At 37.7% G+C, this 18,194-nt stretch overlaps 1 protein-coding gene across 3 annotated transcripts in view; it reads right to left on the bottom strand.

Annotated features, from left to right (window-relative positions):
* Positions 1 to 11,297: 11,297 nt before the first annotated feature.
* Positions 11,298 to 18,194, bottom strand: part of ELAVL2 (ELAV like RNA binding protein 2) — a 90,588-nt gene continuing 83,691 nt past the window's right edge. For 2 of the 3 annotated variants that reach the window (XM_050716275.1, XM_035564554.2), the window contains exons 5-7: positions 16,052 to 16,277; positions 12,479 to 12,517; positions 11,298 to 12,018 (exon numbers count right to left, since the gene is read on the bottom strand). In XM_050716275.1, the coding sequence (XP_050572232.1) occupies positions 11,688 to 12,018; positions 12,479 to 12,517; positions 16,052 to 16,277 (596 nt within the window). In that variant the 3' untranslated portion in view covers positions 11,298 to 11,687. The remainder of the gene's footprint in view (positions 12,019 to 12,478; positions 12,518 to 16,051; positions 16,278 to 18,194) is intronic. The other variant, XM_035564553.2, reaches the window with a different exon arrangement.

The following is an 18,194-nucleotide window of genomic DNA, read 5'->3' as shown; positions in this document are numbered from 1 at the left end:
AATAAAGCAATTCTGAGCCTCTTTTGAATTCATCATTATGGCATAATTTTCTACTTTTCATGGTGAATTTCTGAAGTTTTAAGCCAAAGGCTAGTAAAAAAAAAGTACACTATCTCAGTAAGCTGTATTAATATTTATCAAACCTTTAACAGATTTCTGAAGGAGTAGCTGTTCATAAACATTTAAGGCTAAGCCCGCCTCATTGTCAAGGTATGCACTGGATAGCAAACTGCAACTGCAATAGCACTGTGGACAGTGATGAGCTATACCAGGAAACATGGTGTCCTCCAACACCATGTCAATCTGCATGTACAGATTGACACTGTACTTGCAGTTCTGGTGCAGAAGAGACCAAGCAAACTCCAGAAAATCAGAACGGCCTTGCTCCTATGCTACATCTGAGGTCACGCCTTGTCTCACCCCTCCTTCAGCTCCCAGGACAGGAAGATAAAAGGGATGACAATGTTCCATTATCAGGCATGCCAGACCTGGCTCAGGATACACCCAAACCAACACTATACCCTAACTCTAGTACACACAAAAAAAGACAAGACCCATTTTACTCTCCCCATGTAGCTATTCTTGTATGTCTTTCACACTGCAAGACAGTTTATCATTTCCTGATGTGTGCTTTCAGGGAGCTGTTACAGCTGTGAACAATTTAGCATGTCTGGAACCTACTCTTGTTAAAAAATCACTACGTTATTTCCAAGAGCGCATATGCCAGAAATACTGTAGTGGAAAAATGGCATGAAAATGCCATGCTTATATGGGAATGTAAATGCTGTCTCACACATGCAAAAATGTAATGGTGGATATGTCTACATTGTGAGACAGCTCTGCCTCTGAAAGCTAAACATGCAAAAGATTCAGTGCTATGTTTGATACTTAAAACCACTTGGGTTCCTGGTCCTACTCTTCCCAAATCTCTTTCAGCTCTGGAGTAGTATGAAGATTGTGCTTGAATTCATAGGGATGAAGGATTATGCTAAAGTCACAAATAACACAATCTTTTCTTACCTGTAAAGACCTCCTCCAGCAAGGAAATCCAGATGAGCTTCCAATTGTTCAAGAAAGTGTCTTTCCACCCTCATTAGTCAATAAAGTGGTAGGAGCTTCTTTGAGTTTTCTCTCTACCAGCACCTTGAATAGATGCATCTTGTCAACTACACCCTTATATTTTTCAGAAACTGAAAAAGAACATGCAGCCTAAAAAAAAAGAAAAAGACAAGTTAATATTTACACATCAAGGTAACTCTTATTCCCTCCTATACCCTTGCAACCAATTACTCCCCCATGTCTGGGGAGACATTTTTATTTTCCTTATCTAATGAAATCATTGCAGTTCCAGAGCACCTGATTTCTTCCATAGATTAACGTACAGTAGTGGGAATTTATGATCATCTTAATGCATTCAGTCGGGGTCTGTTGTAATTTTAGGACAAAAAGCCATTAAGACTCACACCGAATGCTGCATTTCAGTCCACACACTAGGAAAGTGCACAGCTTCGGTGAAAATGGCTTGGCTTGCAAGCTCATGTTAGTAGCCAAAAGGACAGAAAACATACCATCCTTCAAAATAAAACGACACTTATGACACTTATCCTTCCGCTCCCCTCTTTTCTTCGGAGCCTAAAAACCATCATAGTGGAAATACTGATGCATTAATATTAATAAATTTGAATATGAAGCAATGTTCCTTCCATCAAGCATTATGTACAAGGTATCAGGCTGAAGCTGGAAGTGACAATACATGGCCAGCTAAGGCTGAGATCTAAAAAAAAAAAAACAAAAACACCTTCCCCAAAACAATGGGGAAGGTTTACTGGTTTAAAGGTCTTATAAGGGTCGAAAGAGTTCAGTTGGTGAGCAGCTGACTAGAATTAGAACAGTTCAGAATCCATAAGATTTGCCAATACTTGAAGACATTTAAAGGAGCATAATGAGAAACAAAATCTTTACAAATGTCCAAGTGAAGTATCATTTCAAGCGAAGATGATACATCTGCTAATTGATAGACAAAGGAGCCTGAACCAGAACTGACTGTGAGAATTAAACCAGGTAGATCCCAGATGATATTTCTGGGGCAGCCAGGTGGAGATCTCATGGTGGAGATGACAGTACCAAGACGTTAAAGAGAAATGTAGCTATTGTGCCTAAGCTCAGGTATACATGTAGGCTCATTTGTAGAAAAGAGTACCATCAGCAAGTCTGATGGAAGATTCACATTGGATGCCTTCAGACTCCACCTCCTCTCCTCCACAGCCATGCTGAACTGTTTAAGAACCTGAAGTGCATCTCTTCCAGTTAAATAGGCTCCTGTATTCCTAAAAACAAACTTAGAGCTGCTCACTTCATCCAATTTGTTACTGGCACTCTGGTGATTTCCACTGTATGGTACATGCATTCCTGGAAAAACACAAGTTCAAAACAACTTTCTGAATATAAAAATCTCAAACTCAATTTGACACCTGTCTCGGTGGATATGTAAAACCAGATTACAATAGGTATAGGCTCTCTCCCAGAGCCTGACACTGCTTGCCGCCAATGCATGGACACTTAGATGAGACTGTTTTTCACAGAATCATGTAAAACCCCAAATGAGCTTCCAGTTCAAAAACCTGCCGGCACCCGTTACCATGATTATGGTGGGATTCTGCCAAATAGCTTTGAATTTGCAAGTTGACACATCTATTCAAAGCCAACCTCTACTACTGACGGGATACTTGACACAGTAGACTTTCCAGATTACAGAGTTGTTTTCTAAACAGGATATTTATGGAAAGCTAAAAATCAAAATTTGAGAAGTATTTTGTGACGTCTGTCATAATACTGCCATACCTTGGAAAGATCAGTAACAATAGAAGACTAAGAGCTTGACAATGCTTTTAGATGATCTCAGCCTTAGTACCCTGAAGTAGAAGGAAAATATTCCATCCTGGAATATTTTACAGAATGGATCTTCATCAATGGAAGAGAGTACCTGCCAGTCCTGAAAGAGAAGAGGAGAAAGGCTTTAAGGTAGCATCATCAGGAACTTACATGGTCATAAAAACACCAACTTTTTTCAAGAAATTGAAACTTGCCTTTAAGTGATAGGTAAGGACGAATTCCATCACTGTCAGATAGAAATTCTCATCTACAGATGCTGTTGCTAAGAAAAAATATCTGTCTGTAAAAGAGAACATAAAATTATTTCAATACATCTGATAATTACTTTACATTCATGAGGAAGGAAATTTGGTCAATGCTTTCTCATAACTCTTCATTTCGTTTTCTGAATAATAGCTAAGGCATTTTATTCTGAACAGTTGCTTAACATGGAAGAACTCCAGAGATTTACCATGACCAGATGAAGTCCCCAGGAAATATACTACACTTCACAGGTGGCAATTCAGTAAACCAAAGAGGAAGTTCACTTTTTCACTAGGATTAGAAATTTTAGAAATTAGTTTTTAAATTTTTTAAAAGGTTTTAGTTTTATAATTTTAGCAACTTTAATTAGTAATTCAATTCCAGTTTGTTTGTTTGTTTTTTAAATCTTTGCAAAACATGAAGAGCAAAGAAGCACACTACTGAAATTCAGTATTACTGCATTTGAAAATGTTTCAGGCTTCTGCTGCCCTTGCTTCTAGATTTTTCGTATCTTCTCGCTCTGCTTCTGCGCTTCTGGAGAAGCTACCTTGGTAGCAGCAACTGAAATACTCATTTTCCTAGAGAGCAAGAAAGAGCCAAAGAACTAAAAAGAATCCTTTAAACAAGAGAAGTATTGATGAGCTTCAAACAACATGTTTCAATGACTTGGTTCTCTTTATTTTTCAGTCAAGATATAACCTGTCATGGGTTCAACCTTCCACTTCTGTCAATTGTTCTGACGAACTGCCAAATAAATTGCTAATGTACCAGCTTCAGGGTATATAACCATTGTTAAGGAATATTGTTAAGCTATCTAGAAGATGGAAAATTTTTCAATCAGGAGAGTAACCACTAGTGCCCATGAACGAGTTCTCACTTGAAAGTAGGTTGTTACTCAGCTATGGATCAGTTTATGTAAATTCTGTCTGGGGAACCTAATGAAACTAAAGATTAAGTTGGCCTTTTTTGGTCTTCACTGAAGTCTATAAAACGAAGTCTAAGTTCCTGTTCTTAAGCTTTTCCTCTGTTATTTGAAGAAATTTAGTTGAATTGCTTGCATTTACAATGAATGGGTTAATTAATGACAGCTCAAGGAGGTAGGTTAACACTTCTGCTCTCAGTCTCTATCCAATCTTTAATTGTTAGTTTGCTATGAAGCACATATGAGTAAGGAGAGACCTTAAAAGTGAGATACATTGAACACAAGTAATCACAAGACCCAGGAGAAACAACAGGGCAAAGAACATGCCATGTCAGAAAGATAACAGAATAGAGATGTATTTCAGTTTATTTGTAATCAAAGAAATGATTACAATTAAGACAGTTAACACAGTATCTGATAACACATGTATTGCAAGTGCATCAGCTGGGACAGTCCCAGAGCTTCAAGATATTGTAATCTGGCTTGTAGCTATTGAGTGTTAGCACAACAAATGTGAATCTGAGGAAGCCTAAACTCACTTTAGTTAATATTTTGCCTATACAAAAGCCCACCATCGGTATTTATTGCAAGCATTAGTTACTTTTGAACTACTATTTCATGTGTGAGTATTCATCTGTCCATTGTTATTCTCAAAAACAGTAGATCAAAATTCAGATCTAGCATATCAATCTCTGGCAATAAAAATGGATACAGCAGCTGTTTGCAATGAATATGCAACATGCCAGTTCATGAAAGAAACTGAATGTGAAAGTCTCTGGAGTCAGCTTCTCAGAAGACACCAACTATTCTACATTGAAGACAGGCAGCTTGGAGTATATAGCTGTACTGTTCTGGATTGTTCATAGTTCTGCCAACAATAATCAAGAATAGAAAAATAAACAGTCTGCCACTACCCTTTTGCCTGTTATAAATTTTATCATGGCACAAAGCACTGATAGTAGTGGGAGAAGAGATTGCACCTTGATGTATCCCCTTCGTTACAGAACAGGCTGCTAGGGAATGTTGCATTTCAAAAAATTAGTACCAAACTTTTCACACAGTTGGACATCAAGAAGCAGACTAATTTTCAGGGCTATTTAGTTTTATTTGTAAACTGTGTCTTTCAAAAGTATTGGCAAATAGCTCTGTTGAATCAGCAGCTGGGTGACCTGCAGCAGCTCTTGTCAGAGCATTCAAGCAAATACTTGAAACTTGGATCATCTTTGCGCTCAAAGCAACATGAACACATGTACTGTAAGGACCTACTATCTAATTGAGGATAACTTAATGAGAAAGGTTGCTTCAAATTGAAATGCGGTTTTTCTGATGTTTTTGTAAAATATGCATTGTTTATAATCTATTCTGGGAGCACTTCCATCAACTTTCCTTACAGGGGCACAATAAACACGTTAAACTCATGTATGCACACAACTCATGTGACTTAGTACTTAAAAATAAAAATTCAGATGTGGTGTATTGGTGTATTAACTTTCTGCAGCACTTCTTGGTTTTTAAACAATGGCCTTACAATAAAAAACTTTAAATTTTCCATGTTCCCACTGATGTCTCAGAACATCTGTCAAAAACAACCTACAAGATGATACAACAACATACCAGGCTTGATAGCATAAAGTTAGGCAGCCTCTTAAACCACTGAAATTACTCAAGCTGCTTTGAAAGTACCTAGTTTACATTGCTTGCTCCATTTATTATTATTATTTTTTTAGTATGTGTGGGCAACAAAAGACAAGTTTTTCAGATTCAGTCTGCTCTTCCCCCGAGAGCAGACTCTTTTTAGTTTTATCACAGTGTACCCGATCCACCTCCTCCCACCAAAAGGCTCCAAACCACCCCCAGCTTTGTTTCAAGCTGCTTTGCTCAGCTGACCTTTGATGTTCTAATACCTGCTGGCCCAAAGCATTAGTCATCATAGTGGTTTTTTAGACAGGTGCGATCTACAGCAAATTTTAATTAGTAAAGTTTCAGTGTAAAAATAGGATCATTCTTCTTGCTTTTAAGATCCACACACTGAAATTTCAAATCCCAAACGCCACAGCTGGGCAGAACGAGCCCAACATAAAAGAAGGAAGCACAGTTGGATCAAAAATGCTGACAGGAATTCCCAATATCCCAATTCCCAGCTATTTTAACCATGAGAGAACGTATCAGAATGTCTTCAGTTTTCAAGCTGGTGTACTAAAAAACCTGAAACATTCTCTACTCATTACAAAAAGCTACAGACATTTTGTGAGGAAGTTACCAAATAGTGTTTTTTTGTTTTCTTTTTTTTAAATTCTAGTTTAAGTCACCATTTCTACACAATTAAGTACAGGCAGCATGTTTCAAGTGACAATGCAGTGAAATACAAACTTCAACAAGTTAGGCCTGCCCAGTGCTGCCTGCAGTACTCCTAGAGTATCCTAGACCTACTAATACTTGATGATAACTGGGTAGTTATACAACAAGTATACACCATGAACTATGCAAATGGTCCATTTTAAAAAAGTACCTTTCCTCTTTACAGTGTGAAAATGCTCTCTCAGTGTAGGAAGGCTCTTCTAGATGCACGTGAGTTTACCAGCCACAGCTGATTTCATTGCAAGCATCTCTTACAGAGGAGGCCACACAAGCCTTGAGCATGTGCAAAGGTATAGAATCATCGAATATCCTGAGTTGGAAGAAACCCATAAGGATCATTGAGTCCAGCTCCTGGCACCACACAGGTCTACCCAAAAGTTCATACGGTATGACTGAACACAGTCCAAACACATCTTAAACTCCAACAGGCTTGGTGCCGTGACTACACCCCTGGGGAGCCTGTTCCAGTGTGCGACCACCCTCTCAGTGAAGAGCCTCTTCCTGATATCCAGCCTGAACCTTCCCTGTCACAGCTTGACACCATTCCCTTGGATCCTATCACAGGTCACTAAAGAGAATAGATCAGCACCTGTCCCTCCACCCCCACTTGTGAGGAAGCTGTGAGGTCTCCCCTCAGCCTGGAAAAAGAGGAGGCTGAACAAGCCAAGTGACCTCAGCCACTCTTCATACATCTTCCCCTCCAGACCCTTCACCATCTTAGTAGCGCTATTAGCCCTATTTTATTAGGCTTTGTGAAAGGAATTTGACTGGAGAGTTTGGAAAAGCTCAAAGGTTGTAGCCTAAAGAAACTCTAGTTTCCTGTTAGTGCAGAAACAAGTCTCCCTATTAACATTCATGTCTTGTGGTTACAGTTGACCCCCTGCTAGGGTCATGTTTCCAGCTTGGCTCATCTGCCGCTGTTAGTCCCCAAAGGTTTACAGATGTTCCTGGAACTCTTATAGCAGATAAATACAACACTTGAAAAAGAACTATTCCTCTACCACTATATCCCCATGAAGGGATTTGATTTTATTCCTTAGCTTTGCTATAAGATTTATACAGTGAGAAAAGTGCCCCCACTGTAAAAATTCCCATCAGGTTCCTTCATTCATGAGTGTTGTGGTTTAACCCAGTTGGCAGCTAAGCACCACACAGCTGTTTGCTCACCCTCCACCCTCCCTCTCTGGGATGGGGGAGAGAAACAGGAAAGTGAAGCCTGTGAGTTGAAATAAAGACAGTTTATTAAGACAAGAAAATAACAATAATAAATAATAGTACTACTAATAATAATGTGTACAAAACAAGTGATGCACCATGTAATTGCTCACCACCCGCTGACAGTTGGCCAGCCTATTCCCGAGCAGCCGACCACCCACCCTGGCTAGCCACCCCTATATATTGTTTAGCATGCTGTCAGATGGTATGGAATACCCCTTTGGCCAGTTTGGGTCAGCTGTCCTGGGTCTGTCCCCTCCCAGCTCCTGCTGCATCCCTAGTCTGCTCGCTAGCAGGACAGAGCGAGAAGCTGAAAAGTCCTTGGCTTGGTGTAAGCACTGCTCTGCAACAATTAAAACATCAGCATGTTATCAGTGCTCTTCTCATCCTAATCCAAAACATAGCACCCTACCAGCTACTAGGAGGAAAATTAACTCTGTCCTAACTGAAACCAGGACAATGGATCTCTGACGACTACCCCAAGGTCCACCTAACATACAATCAAAATTGTATTTTCCAGCACTTAGCATTCTTCCAGGCAACTGCATTTATAATTTTCAGTGTTGCTCATTGACTGCCTGTTCATTTACAGCTAACCCTCAGAAGTATAAGCAGTTTTGATTTTAAACTGAAGGCAGTTATATAAACACATTGTCTGTATTTCCGTATTACAATTCAACCATGGATACTGTCTTAGACTGGTTTAAGTTGAGAACTAGAACTACTCTTCCATGAAAGAGTGCAAGCTGAATACACAGATATCCCTGCTGGAATATGAACTCCAAATACAGCTCCTCATTTGCTTTCAACCCCTGTAATTTTTATCTTTTTCAGTACTCTAGCCAAAGAATGCAACTGTATAAAAAGCCATCAGCACACACTATTTCTATATGTAAATATAAAAAGTCCAATTGTTAACACAGGTTATGACTAACAGACATTTTGAGTTCAGACTTAGGCCTTAGTCTTCCAAGAAAGTTTGACACCAATATGCCATATTGATGGGAGATGCTCCATGCCACGTATTATATGGTTATGAATCGAAAAATCTCACATTAAAAAATGTAAAAAGCAGGGTGAAAGAAAACAGTTAAAAATGTATGCCATATTGCATATGATCCTTCTATGGTGAAAATTCATTCTCATTCAATTGAGAAAGCCTACAAATTTTGGAGCATATGTACTTTAAAAGGGCAAAAGAATTTATGGCAAGTTTAAGCATTCTTCAAGTGCTGAGAAGGGTGAAGACCAAGGTTAACTGGATATCCACTAGTAATGCTGTCAAATAATGAAACCCAAAAATACAGTAAAACAGCAAGAGGATATTGCAATAAAGAATAAATTATTCTCCCTCCTCTGTATTTTTTCTTAACACAACAGGGCATTAACTTAGCTATGCTGAAGAGCAGGTGGCTGAACAGACAGCAAATTCATTTTTACTGAATGTGTTTAATGATCCTCATTTATTATACCAGCCTAAGTATTGAGTGGTTCATACAAAACCAAACTGAAAAGATTTGACACCAACTCTAACAGAACTAGTGCATGGCTCCACTGTCCTACCTACTTGTTGGTAATTAGTGTCCTAAGCTAAAACGAGCTTTGTAGAAACTTTCCCCTCCTCCCCTCAAGATTGTTTACTCATTAAAGCAGACAACACAGTAAAGAAAACCTGCTCATGACACTGTTTTCCCTTCAATTTTGTTTATTGATGTACTGAACATGAAAAAGTACAAAGGATCCAAACACAAAATAAAACATGTACAACCTCTTAAATACTCAACAGAATATATTTTCTATTCCAACAGATGTGAATTAAGTCATACTATACAACTTCAAATAAATACCAACCTTACATTTTACTAAGTGCTCTGATAAACACTGTAAAGTGAAGCCCAATTTACATGCCTTCTCATCAATGCCGTTGTTTGCTACAGTAGTATAAGGAAAAGAAGCACGTAGCTGTTTTCCCCCACATTGGAAAGTTTGTGTTTTCTATAGTATATACAATTTTTAATGCAGAGGAGCTTTAACAATCTAAATGCACCTAAGAATGAGGAAGTGCTCAGGAAGCCAATTCATTTCTGAATAGCATTGAGTGGGTCAGCATGAAAACTCGCTTATTCACTTTAGCACGCGCTTCACAGTATATGTACTGTACTATACTGAAAAATTTATAACTACAATTTAAAAGAATAAGAACCAAAAGCAACTGCAAAGATAGTGTACAACTATGTTTATGCATAGAACATTGCTTTTTCTAAGGGGAAGCATATGAGCATCTCAGTTTATACAAAAAGCAGGATGTAACTATATAGTTGTCAGTGCATCCTGGTGAAGGCATGAAAACCCTCAGCTTTTTTTCCAAAAATTCAATTATAAGCTAGATGCTAATCAGAAAATATTCTGTATTTTTCTTAAATTTCTTCAATACACGGTAAAGACTTTTTCTATGTCCCCAAATAGTGATTTAAGCATTATACAAAGTTAAATTTCAGTAGCATACAGGTATTCATGGGTTTTGTATGAAAAATGTAAGGAAATTTGTTCAAAACCTATGATTATACTCGTTTTTACCACAAACATATTTATAAACCAAAATGTAGCATCACCATAAACAGCTGAAGCTAGACTATCTACAGACAAAAATAGCAACAGATCTGATGCACTGTAAATTCAAGTCCTCAGGACAACAAAAATGAATAAGCAGACCTCAAGTAACAATGTTAATGCCATTTACAAAGAAAAAACTCATACAAAAACATTCAAAGTTGACCATCACTTGGCATGTAAGTTAAAAAATAAAGTAAAACCAAAATTAGCTGAAAGGTTCATAACTCAAGGTCTTATTTACATTACACAAAGCTCAGGTGTTAGCCTTGAACATAACTTTCAAAATACCTCCAAATATACCCAACTCAGGCCACTTCTGCTGTGCAAACCATGCACAATGTCTTTTTCTTAAGACAAAACAATTCTTCAAACAATAGCAAGTACATCACTAAACACCATGAGCTCTATCTGAAGGGAATTCTTTAGGAAGAACAGATTTTTTTCCCCCGTCTCAGTATTTTTAAGTTTCCTGCTTGCTCTTATATAGCTTTTTTAAATTTTCTTTTGTTTCAAAATCACAAATTAATGTGAGCCATCTTAATAACCAGGATGATCAAAGACTCCACTGACGATTACAAAAATGAAATCAACAGTGCATCCCATCAACTCTACTTCTTAATAGAAAGGTCTCAAAAGTATTTCTACATCATAAATCTTTCTAAATTTTCCCCCAACAACTGCAAATTTCCTGGTAAGTTTTAAAAGCTCACTAGGTGTCTTATGAAGAGATTTCTCAAAGTATTCAAGTCAAAATATTTGTTCCAGGACCAGTAAAAAGTTTGTCCAAATTTTTTTTTATTTTTTTTTATAAAAATAGATGCTTTTTTTTTTTTAAACCCACATCAAAGAGGCTCTTATCTCTTTGGCAAGGTACTGCTTTACGAAAAGTTCTCCAGTATTCTTACAATAAGCTTTTATAACGTGTTCCCCTTCCCCAACCCAAATGATAATTATAAAATAAATACTGCTTATAACTTTATAAATAAAGTGTAAACTTCAAATACTTTTCTTGAACAACAGAATAGCAATGCATTAAAATGTAAACTAAACACAAGGCAGATCAAGAAATAAAAACAAACTTAAGTAGTATAACACAAAGCCTCAATATTTACTCATAGGTTAAAGGCAGTCATGTAAAGAAAAAACTTCTTCCCTTAGCTGAAACATTTTAAAAGGTCCACCTTCTTCAAAGAAGGCAATAGAATGCATTGTGACAGGTAAAAACCCTGTACCTCTTGTCAATATTCAAACACAAAAGGTATTTAAGAAGTTCTAATTCAAATATTAGCAATAAAAAATCTCACATATTCTTAGGATGCTAAGTAGTCATTTTATCCCCATTTCCACACTGGCATACAACAAAGGCATTTACTAATGCATAAAGCTTCTTGTAAATTGCCTTTGTTGTATAGATTTCGTATATTAATGCACTGAGAATAACTTGTTAGGCTTTGTGCGTTTTGTTTGTTTTAAAGGAGACCTGCAATACTCTGTCCCCAAGGCGGTATCCATTCAGGCTGGCTATTGCCATAGCTGCCTCGTCATAGTTTGTCATAGTCACAAATCCAAACCCTTTGCACTTGTTTGTGTTAAAGTCACGAATGACCTTCACATTGGTTACTGCTCCAAAGGGTCCAAACATTTGCCAGAGGATACTCTCATCAGCATCAGGGGCCAAATTGTACACAAAAATGCACCATCCAGTTCCTGCGTGTCCAGGGATATTAATTCCAGCCAAACTGGTCATTCCATCAATGGTCATGGGAGGAAACCTACTGAATAATGGTGGAAAACAAAAGAAACAAACATAAAGTAGCTGTTCAGAGAATCCCAACAAAGAAGTTTCAAACAGAGAAAAAGATAGAGGGCTTTTGACAGTGGGCATGGACATTTCAGCCAGACTAATAAGGTAATATTGCAAAGTTTGTTGTTTTTTTCAGCTGCGGAAATTCTGTATGTAGTACTACGCACAATTGTGGGAACAGAGTTAAGTCTGACTGAAATGAAATAAGCAACAGAAGAACATAAGAAAAGCATGCTACAAAGCCAGTGAGAATTAAGTCGTTTGAAATGGGAATTCCATGAAACTGCTACTAAGTTTGTCTTTCACGCACAATGCACTGAATGAGCAACTTCAGCTGAAGTCTGAACATGCGAAACTGTCTTATTGAAAATGTAATAGTAGCCAAAATATTTTCTCTTAATTTGGTTATTGTGAACTGAATGGTTCTTTACCTCTTTACTCCATAAGCCATGTTGAGCAGATTGTCCAACCTGCAAAACATTTAGCAAAGTGTTCAGTCTTCAGACTTTTCTAGCCTTTAATCTTAAGAAAACTTGGTTTCCACCAGCCCCCTAAGTGTATTCTAGAGAACCTCATGCAAAGCTTGAGTACCTCAACTACAAAAGCTGGAAGACCTTGTTACACATGATACAGCTAATATAATACTAAACAGTTGTTCCTGCATAGTACCCACAACCACAAGTAGTTAATTTCAGAAACGATAAACTTGTGGTAGTGGTGCACTAAGTCAAACAATACTGTCAGCATCAAGTTGTAGTCAGTGACCACTTCAGTGGAATCTTTGAAATTATAAACTTGTTTGACAAAGACTTTACTGAGACTTCTCACACTATGCTGACACGAACACCCAGACCAACACAGTTTTTGAGCAGAAACAAATATTAAAACAGATATTGCAATAAGAGCAACTTTTTCCCCTACATTTTCCTACTCTTTTCTGAAAGAAACTGTTTTTAGAATATTGATACATTTATTTTGTGTTATAATTTTTCTCCATGTATTTCTTCCTTCACTTTCTCCCAGGCTGATCTGTATTATGCAGTGCCACCTCTAAATGCCCTTGGAGTTACTTAACCGATACCTACAAATATGCAACGCCTACCAATCCTATTAAGCAACTTCAGTAGTAAGTTGGAAGTGCTTCTCCAAGAAAATTTCTACCCTAAAGCAGCTCTAGTGTCTTCCTAGTAAAGCTCAGACATACAGAGAGGAAGTTTCATGCCTAAAGGTTATCTTCAGGATTCCACAAAATACGAGCTTAGGGAATAAAGATTTAAAGGATTCAGTTTTTAGCTTACAGCTACCTTACAGATTCATACTTGGTTGTCATTTTTCTCCAGTAATGAGCTATAGGATTTAATAGCCATTCCTAGTATACAGAATCCAAATTTAACTGCTCTAATAGTGTAACAGCACTTGGGCACAAAAAAAAAAAGATTTGGTCTTGCTTGCAGCTAAGTAAAGGTCATAAACTACACAGAATTTTGACTTTGCAGTGAGAAGGATTTTAACAAAACAGCAAGCCACTGAACACCTTGAAGAGCAGAAAGAAGAAATGAAAAAATGCCTGCCTACTATCAATAGACTTAGTGTGGATTAGATTACAGAGCTCTACTCTAACTGATGATCTGGAGTGTGAGAGGGAGGTGAAGAATTCCAGAAACACCACCAAATACAGGTCTTTGCTGTAGAACACGCTAAGGACTTCATATAATATTGGGGTCAACACGTGAGTTTTCATCATTTACCTGGATAACTTAAAAGATTCAGAAGGACAGAGGTGTTCACTGGGCAATTAATTTTTAAGGATGCTTCAAGTTACATAACCCACAGATATAGGAACAGTTATAGACAGCTGCTTTTGGAAGTCCAGTTCAAGATTTTTATTAGTAAGAAAAAAATCATTAGGGTGATCTTATTGTTCTTCGTTATTAGGTTTATGCTACCTGTGTGTTTTCAGGCCTCTATCAACTGTTAACTGACACAGGGCAACCATGGAGAGTAATCAATCTCGTTAACATCTGAAATTTCAACAGTTGGGATTTTTATTTTATTTTTTGACATGTTGAAGACATTAAAGACCTAAAGCATCCCTACAATCTGAGCTGGACAGTCAGCAACTGAGCTGAAATACTGCAACACCACCACCTAAGCAAAGCCCTAAAATAAAGGCAGATTTCCACTTACAGTTATGAAAACATAAAACTTGGCATAGCTGTCTTCTAAAGAACAGAAGCCTGATGGTCTTTCAAAAAAAAAAAAAAACTTCAGATGTCTGCTACACCAGTTTACCCTTTTGACCAGTCAGTCAACTCAGCCTTTTCCTTCCTTCCACATCCACTCAAGTGAGAAGGATTTTACTCACCCACCTATTCACTGCAGACTTGATACTTTGTTACCATTATACTTTTAATTTGAACAGATCACAACATCTCTTTATGGCTTTCAGGTACCACTTTACACTTCATATCTCACCAAGAACTTTCCAGTGAAATTTAAACTGGCATTCATAAAAATGCACTTTCTAATAAAGAAAAATTGCAATAAAAAATAAAGCTTCAATGTCTCGTGTTGTAGGACATGGGTATTCTACAGAAATTACAAAACTGCAAAGAACTTTAGGTCCTATCCAAAGGAAAAACATTTGGAGAAGTTTTACAAGTCGTAACAGGTATACCCAGAGTATCATTTCAATACAGATGCTATCCAAGCTGGTATCAGTAATACTGAACACAGCTTTGTGTCTGGGAACAAGTGCACTCAGAAGAACTCGTAGAGTTAGCAGGCCAGGCTTGCCAGAATGTTGGATGTTGTAACAGAGGCTGTACAACAGCTCCCTCATCATCTTATTTCATATAACGCACCACAGTCCATCCTGGAAGTCTAACTTCTGCTTGTGTGCTCTGCGTATGGAGCAAGGACAAGCCTACTTTTGTTCAATATATAGCAGACTGTTTCAACTAACCCTTTTATTCCCTAAGAAGCATTAAAAAATTCATTGAATACTGAATAAAATTGGGTATCCCTTCCTTGAGGGCAGAAAGCCTTCTTTAGTGCTGACCTTCACACCTGTTAGACACTTGCAGTATGTAAGGCTGAAAAGCTGAAGGAAAGAATTCACAAATTCTGCCAGAAATGCTGTCTATGAACTCTGAACATTTTACCTAAAAGAAGGGAGGCCAAAGCAGAGCTTCTGAAGCGTGGTGCATTCTCTTAAACTGCAAGCTGATTTGGTTCTTGAAAAATAAAAGAGCAAGCGTTTGAGTAATACTTAGCAAATTCTAATCACATAAACCAGGGGTAGAGGTTGGGAAAAAACTATCAGAATAGCAGAAAAAAATAAAAGGGTCACTCGTGAATATAAATAATACAGTATTTGTTTCACTCTGTTCTCACCAACTGTTCTTTTTGATACTGGAACTGTAGGAACAGGGAACTGCATGTCTGTAGTTTCAGCATGAGAACATACATTCACAAATATACACATGCAAAAAATCTTTGAGTAACAGTCATTACAGAAGCTGGGAATAAGGTAAGTAGTATGCATGATTTAAACTAGGACAAAACCTGAAAGCCAGAATGGGGAAGAAACACCAGAGGATGAAGAAGAGGACTGCTGTAGCATGACATATTGCTAAGGGATAAATTTAATTGCCTTGGTCAACGCTAGCTGAATCAACTTTCACGTTAATCAATAAAACCAAAAAAAACAAAAATAACCTTAAAAAGTGATTTTTCTTTTAGTGACTGTCTAGAATAAAAAGTCGTCTTGATTTAAGCAAGTTTATTAGGTGCCTTTTAGTTGCTTTTCAGCTACCGATAGGTTGGAATGCATTTTTACTTTCAGCTGTGTTCTCGGAACATAGCTACAGAAATTTAATGTTTTCATGGGTTTCCTTCATAGAGCAGAAAAGCAAAGGGAAAAAGTGCCAGGAAACAAACAGACAGGCCCATGGAAATATGTGGCTTCCAGCACCTCAGTTACATACAAGAATTTGACTTACCTAAAACGTTGAGCCTGCTGAGCTAGCGGTGCCGGATACCTTCTATTTGGAGAATGGTACAGCTGAGAAAGGATGGCCTGGTTATTTTTTTGGCTTGGATTGTTAGCAAACTTTACAGTGATGGGCTCGGTGGCACCTGGAGGTTTCTGGCCATTCAAGCCTTTGATAGCTTCTTCTGCTTCAATTCGCTTGTCAAACCGGATAAATCCCACACCCCTTGACACCCCTGCATAGGTTGAAGGAAGCATATAATTTCAGAGGTTATGATACATTTGACTTTAATATTTGATTCTTTCACCAGCTGCTACAAGTGCTAAATTGTGAGTTTACTAGAACTGATCTTTTGCTGACAGAAGACTTCTCTAAGTTTTGGGGGTTTTAATTTATTTTTTGAAGTTACGTAAGATACCCTGGTTAGAAAGAGCTTGGAAGGTTCAGAGAAAAACAATTTACATGGCAACTTAAACATCAGGAGCCAAAGGGATATCCCAAAACTGATTTTGGATGGAGGAGGTGAACCCAGAACAACCTGCACTGTAACCTCTGTTTAGTTAATGCTACTCTGCAGTATCTATATTCACAGAGGTTTTGTAAATGGCTTAGTCTTCTCCCTAGCAGCAAGGAATATAATATGCTCTGCTGCAGCATCCGCTAAAGTTCACTTCGGAGCATATATGCTAAACCACTAAGACCTATGTGGGTTTTAGGCTGCAGTAATGTGGGTTACAGCCCGGTTTTAATAGGGCATGTTTATTTCTGTAAGTGAAGACTCAGTTTCAGTTTTTCACCATATACTTTTGTACAGGATGTTTCTGAAGGGAACTTTTTTTTGGGTCATAGATTCTTCCTGCATATAGACAAGTCAAAGACAACATTCAAGGAGAACATCAAGCATTTATGGAAGGTCTTAGGAACGTTACAACTTGAAGCCTCACACTGTGGCTTGAATATGAACATACTGAGGTGTTAATACTTGCACCAATTACCAGTAAAGCTTCTATGGCTAACACTACTTAGTTGTATGCCTTGTTATAACATTCCTGAATCCATTTAGAGGCCTCTAACATTTCCCTTCATAATCAGGAAAGTGAAAAAACTTATCCTCACTTTAGAGAGACATTAACGACAAGAAATATACTCTGTTCATAAACAATGACAATTTAAATCAAAATGACAATGAACAAGTGTAAGAAAGCTTTAGAGACAAGTGTCACAGCCTCAACTTTGCATTTTTCATCTGTCAGTTTTTGTCACAACCTTATTATTCATACCCTTTTGAGTCTTTCTTCCACCTTCTTAGCGGCTGGGAGAAAAGCTTAAACCTGAACAACAATCTATGCCAAAGAACTACCGTGCTCATATTAGGATTTGTGAGTACTCAAAACTTTGGTACACCCTTTTATAAGTTTAAATTTACTTATTTGGACCATGTAAAATCCCACCCTTTCTGTGCATTAATATCAAAAGCATACTGTAAATATTTGTCAAACGAAGACTGGAAATTTGTCCAACAGATCTGCTCCTTCTGCAAGTCACCACTATTTGGCATTTAACTTTTCTTTCCCTGCCTCTCTACACACACCAATGTGTCAATACTGAGATTTCCGTTAAAACACAATTGCAAAGAAGTGCACGTGCAGTCAACTACAGTTCAGAAAAGTGTCAGACGATATAACACATTCAAAATAAGGTCATTTGAAAACTTCCTATGGCTGAAAGCTGTTTGTCAACCATGATGACAACTTTAAAAAGGTCCAACTACAAAAAGATACCTAAACTAACTTAGTTACTAACTTAATCATTCAGAAAACAATTTTGAGTTAAAAAATTGCTCCAGCAAGTTGTTTTTTTTTTTTGAGATGCAAATTCTGAGAGCCTTCCTCCTTTGTATTCTGCTTAGTGCACTCAATACTTACGTGATATCCTAGGCATTTCATTTGATTGCTTATTTTTGGAACAAAGCCGCTGGAAGCAGGTGAGGCAAAGAGTTAAAGGTCCTCAACATCAGCCATTTGAGCCAGGATGAATGCACAGCAAAAACACGTGTTCAGTCTGAAGAGCAACCCCAGAGTGTCACTGACACCCATTTACTACTTCTAAACATACTAGAAAAATGCAACTAACCTACTAGATCTTACTTCTG

Source organism: Cygnus atratus, chromosome Z (assembly GCF_013377495.2).
Source record: "Cygnus atratus isolate AKBS03 ecotype Queensland, Australia chromosome Z, CAtr_DNAZoo_HiC_assembly, whole genome shotgun sequence".
Classification (NCBI taxonomy): domain Eukaryota; kingdom Metazoa; phylum Chordata; class Aves; order Anseriformes; family Anatidae; genus Cygnus; species Cygnus atratus.
The sequence above is the reverse complement of the archived record's forward strand: the minus strand, read 5'-3'. Positions and strand labels throughout refer to the sequence as shown.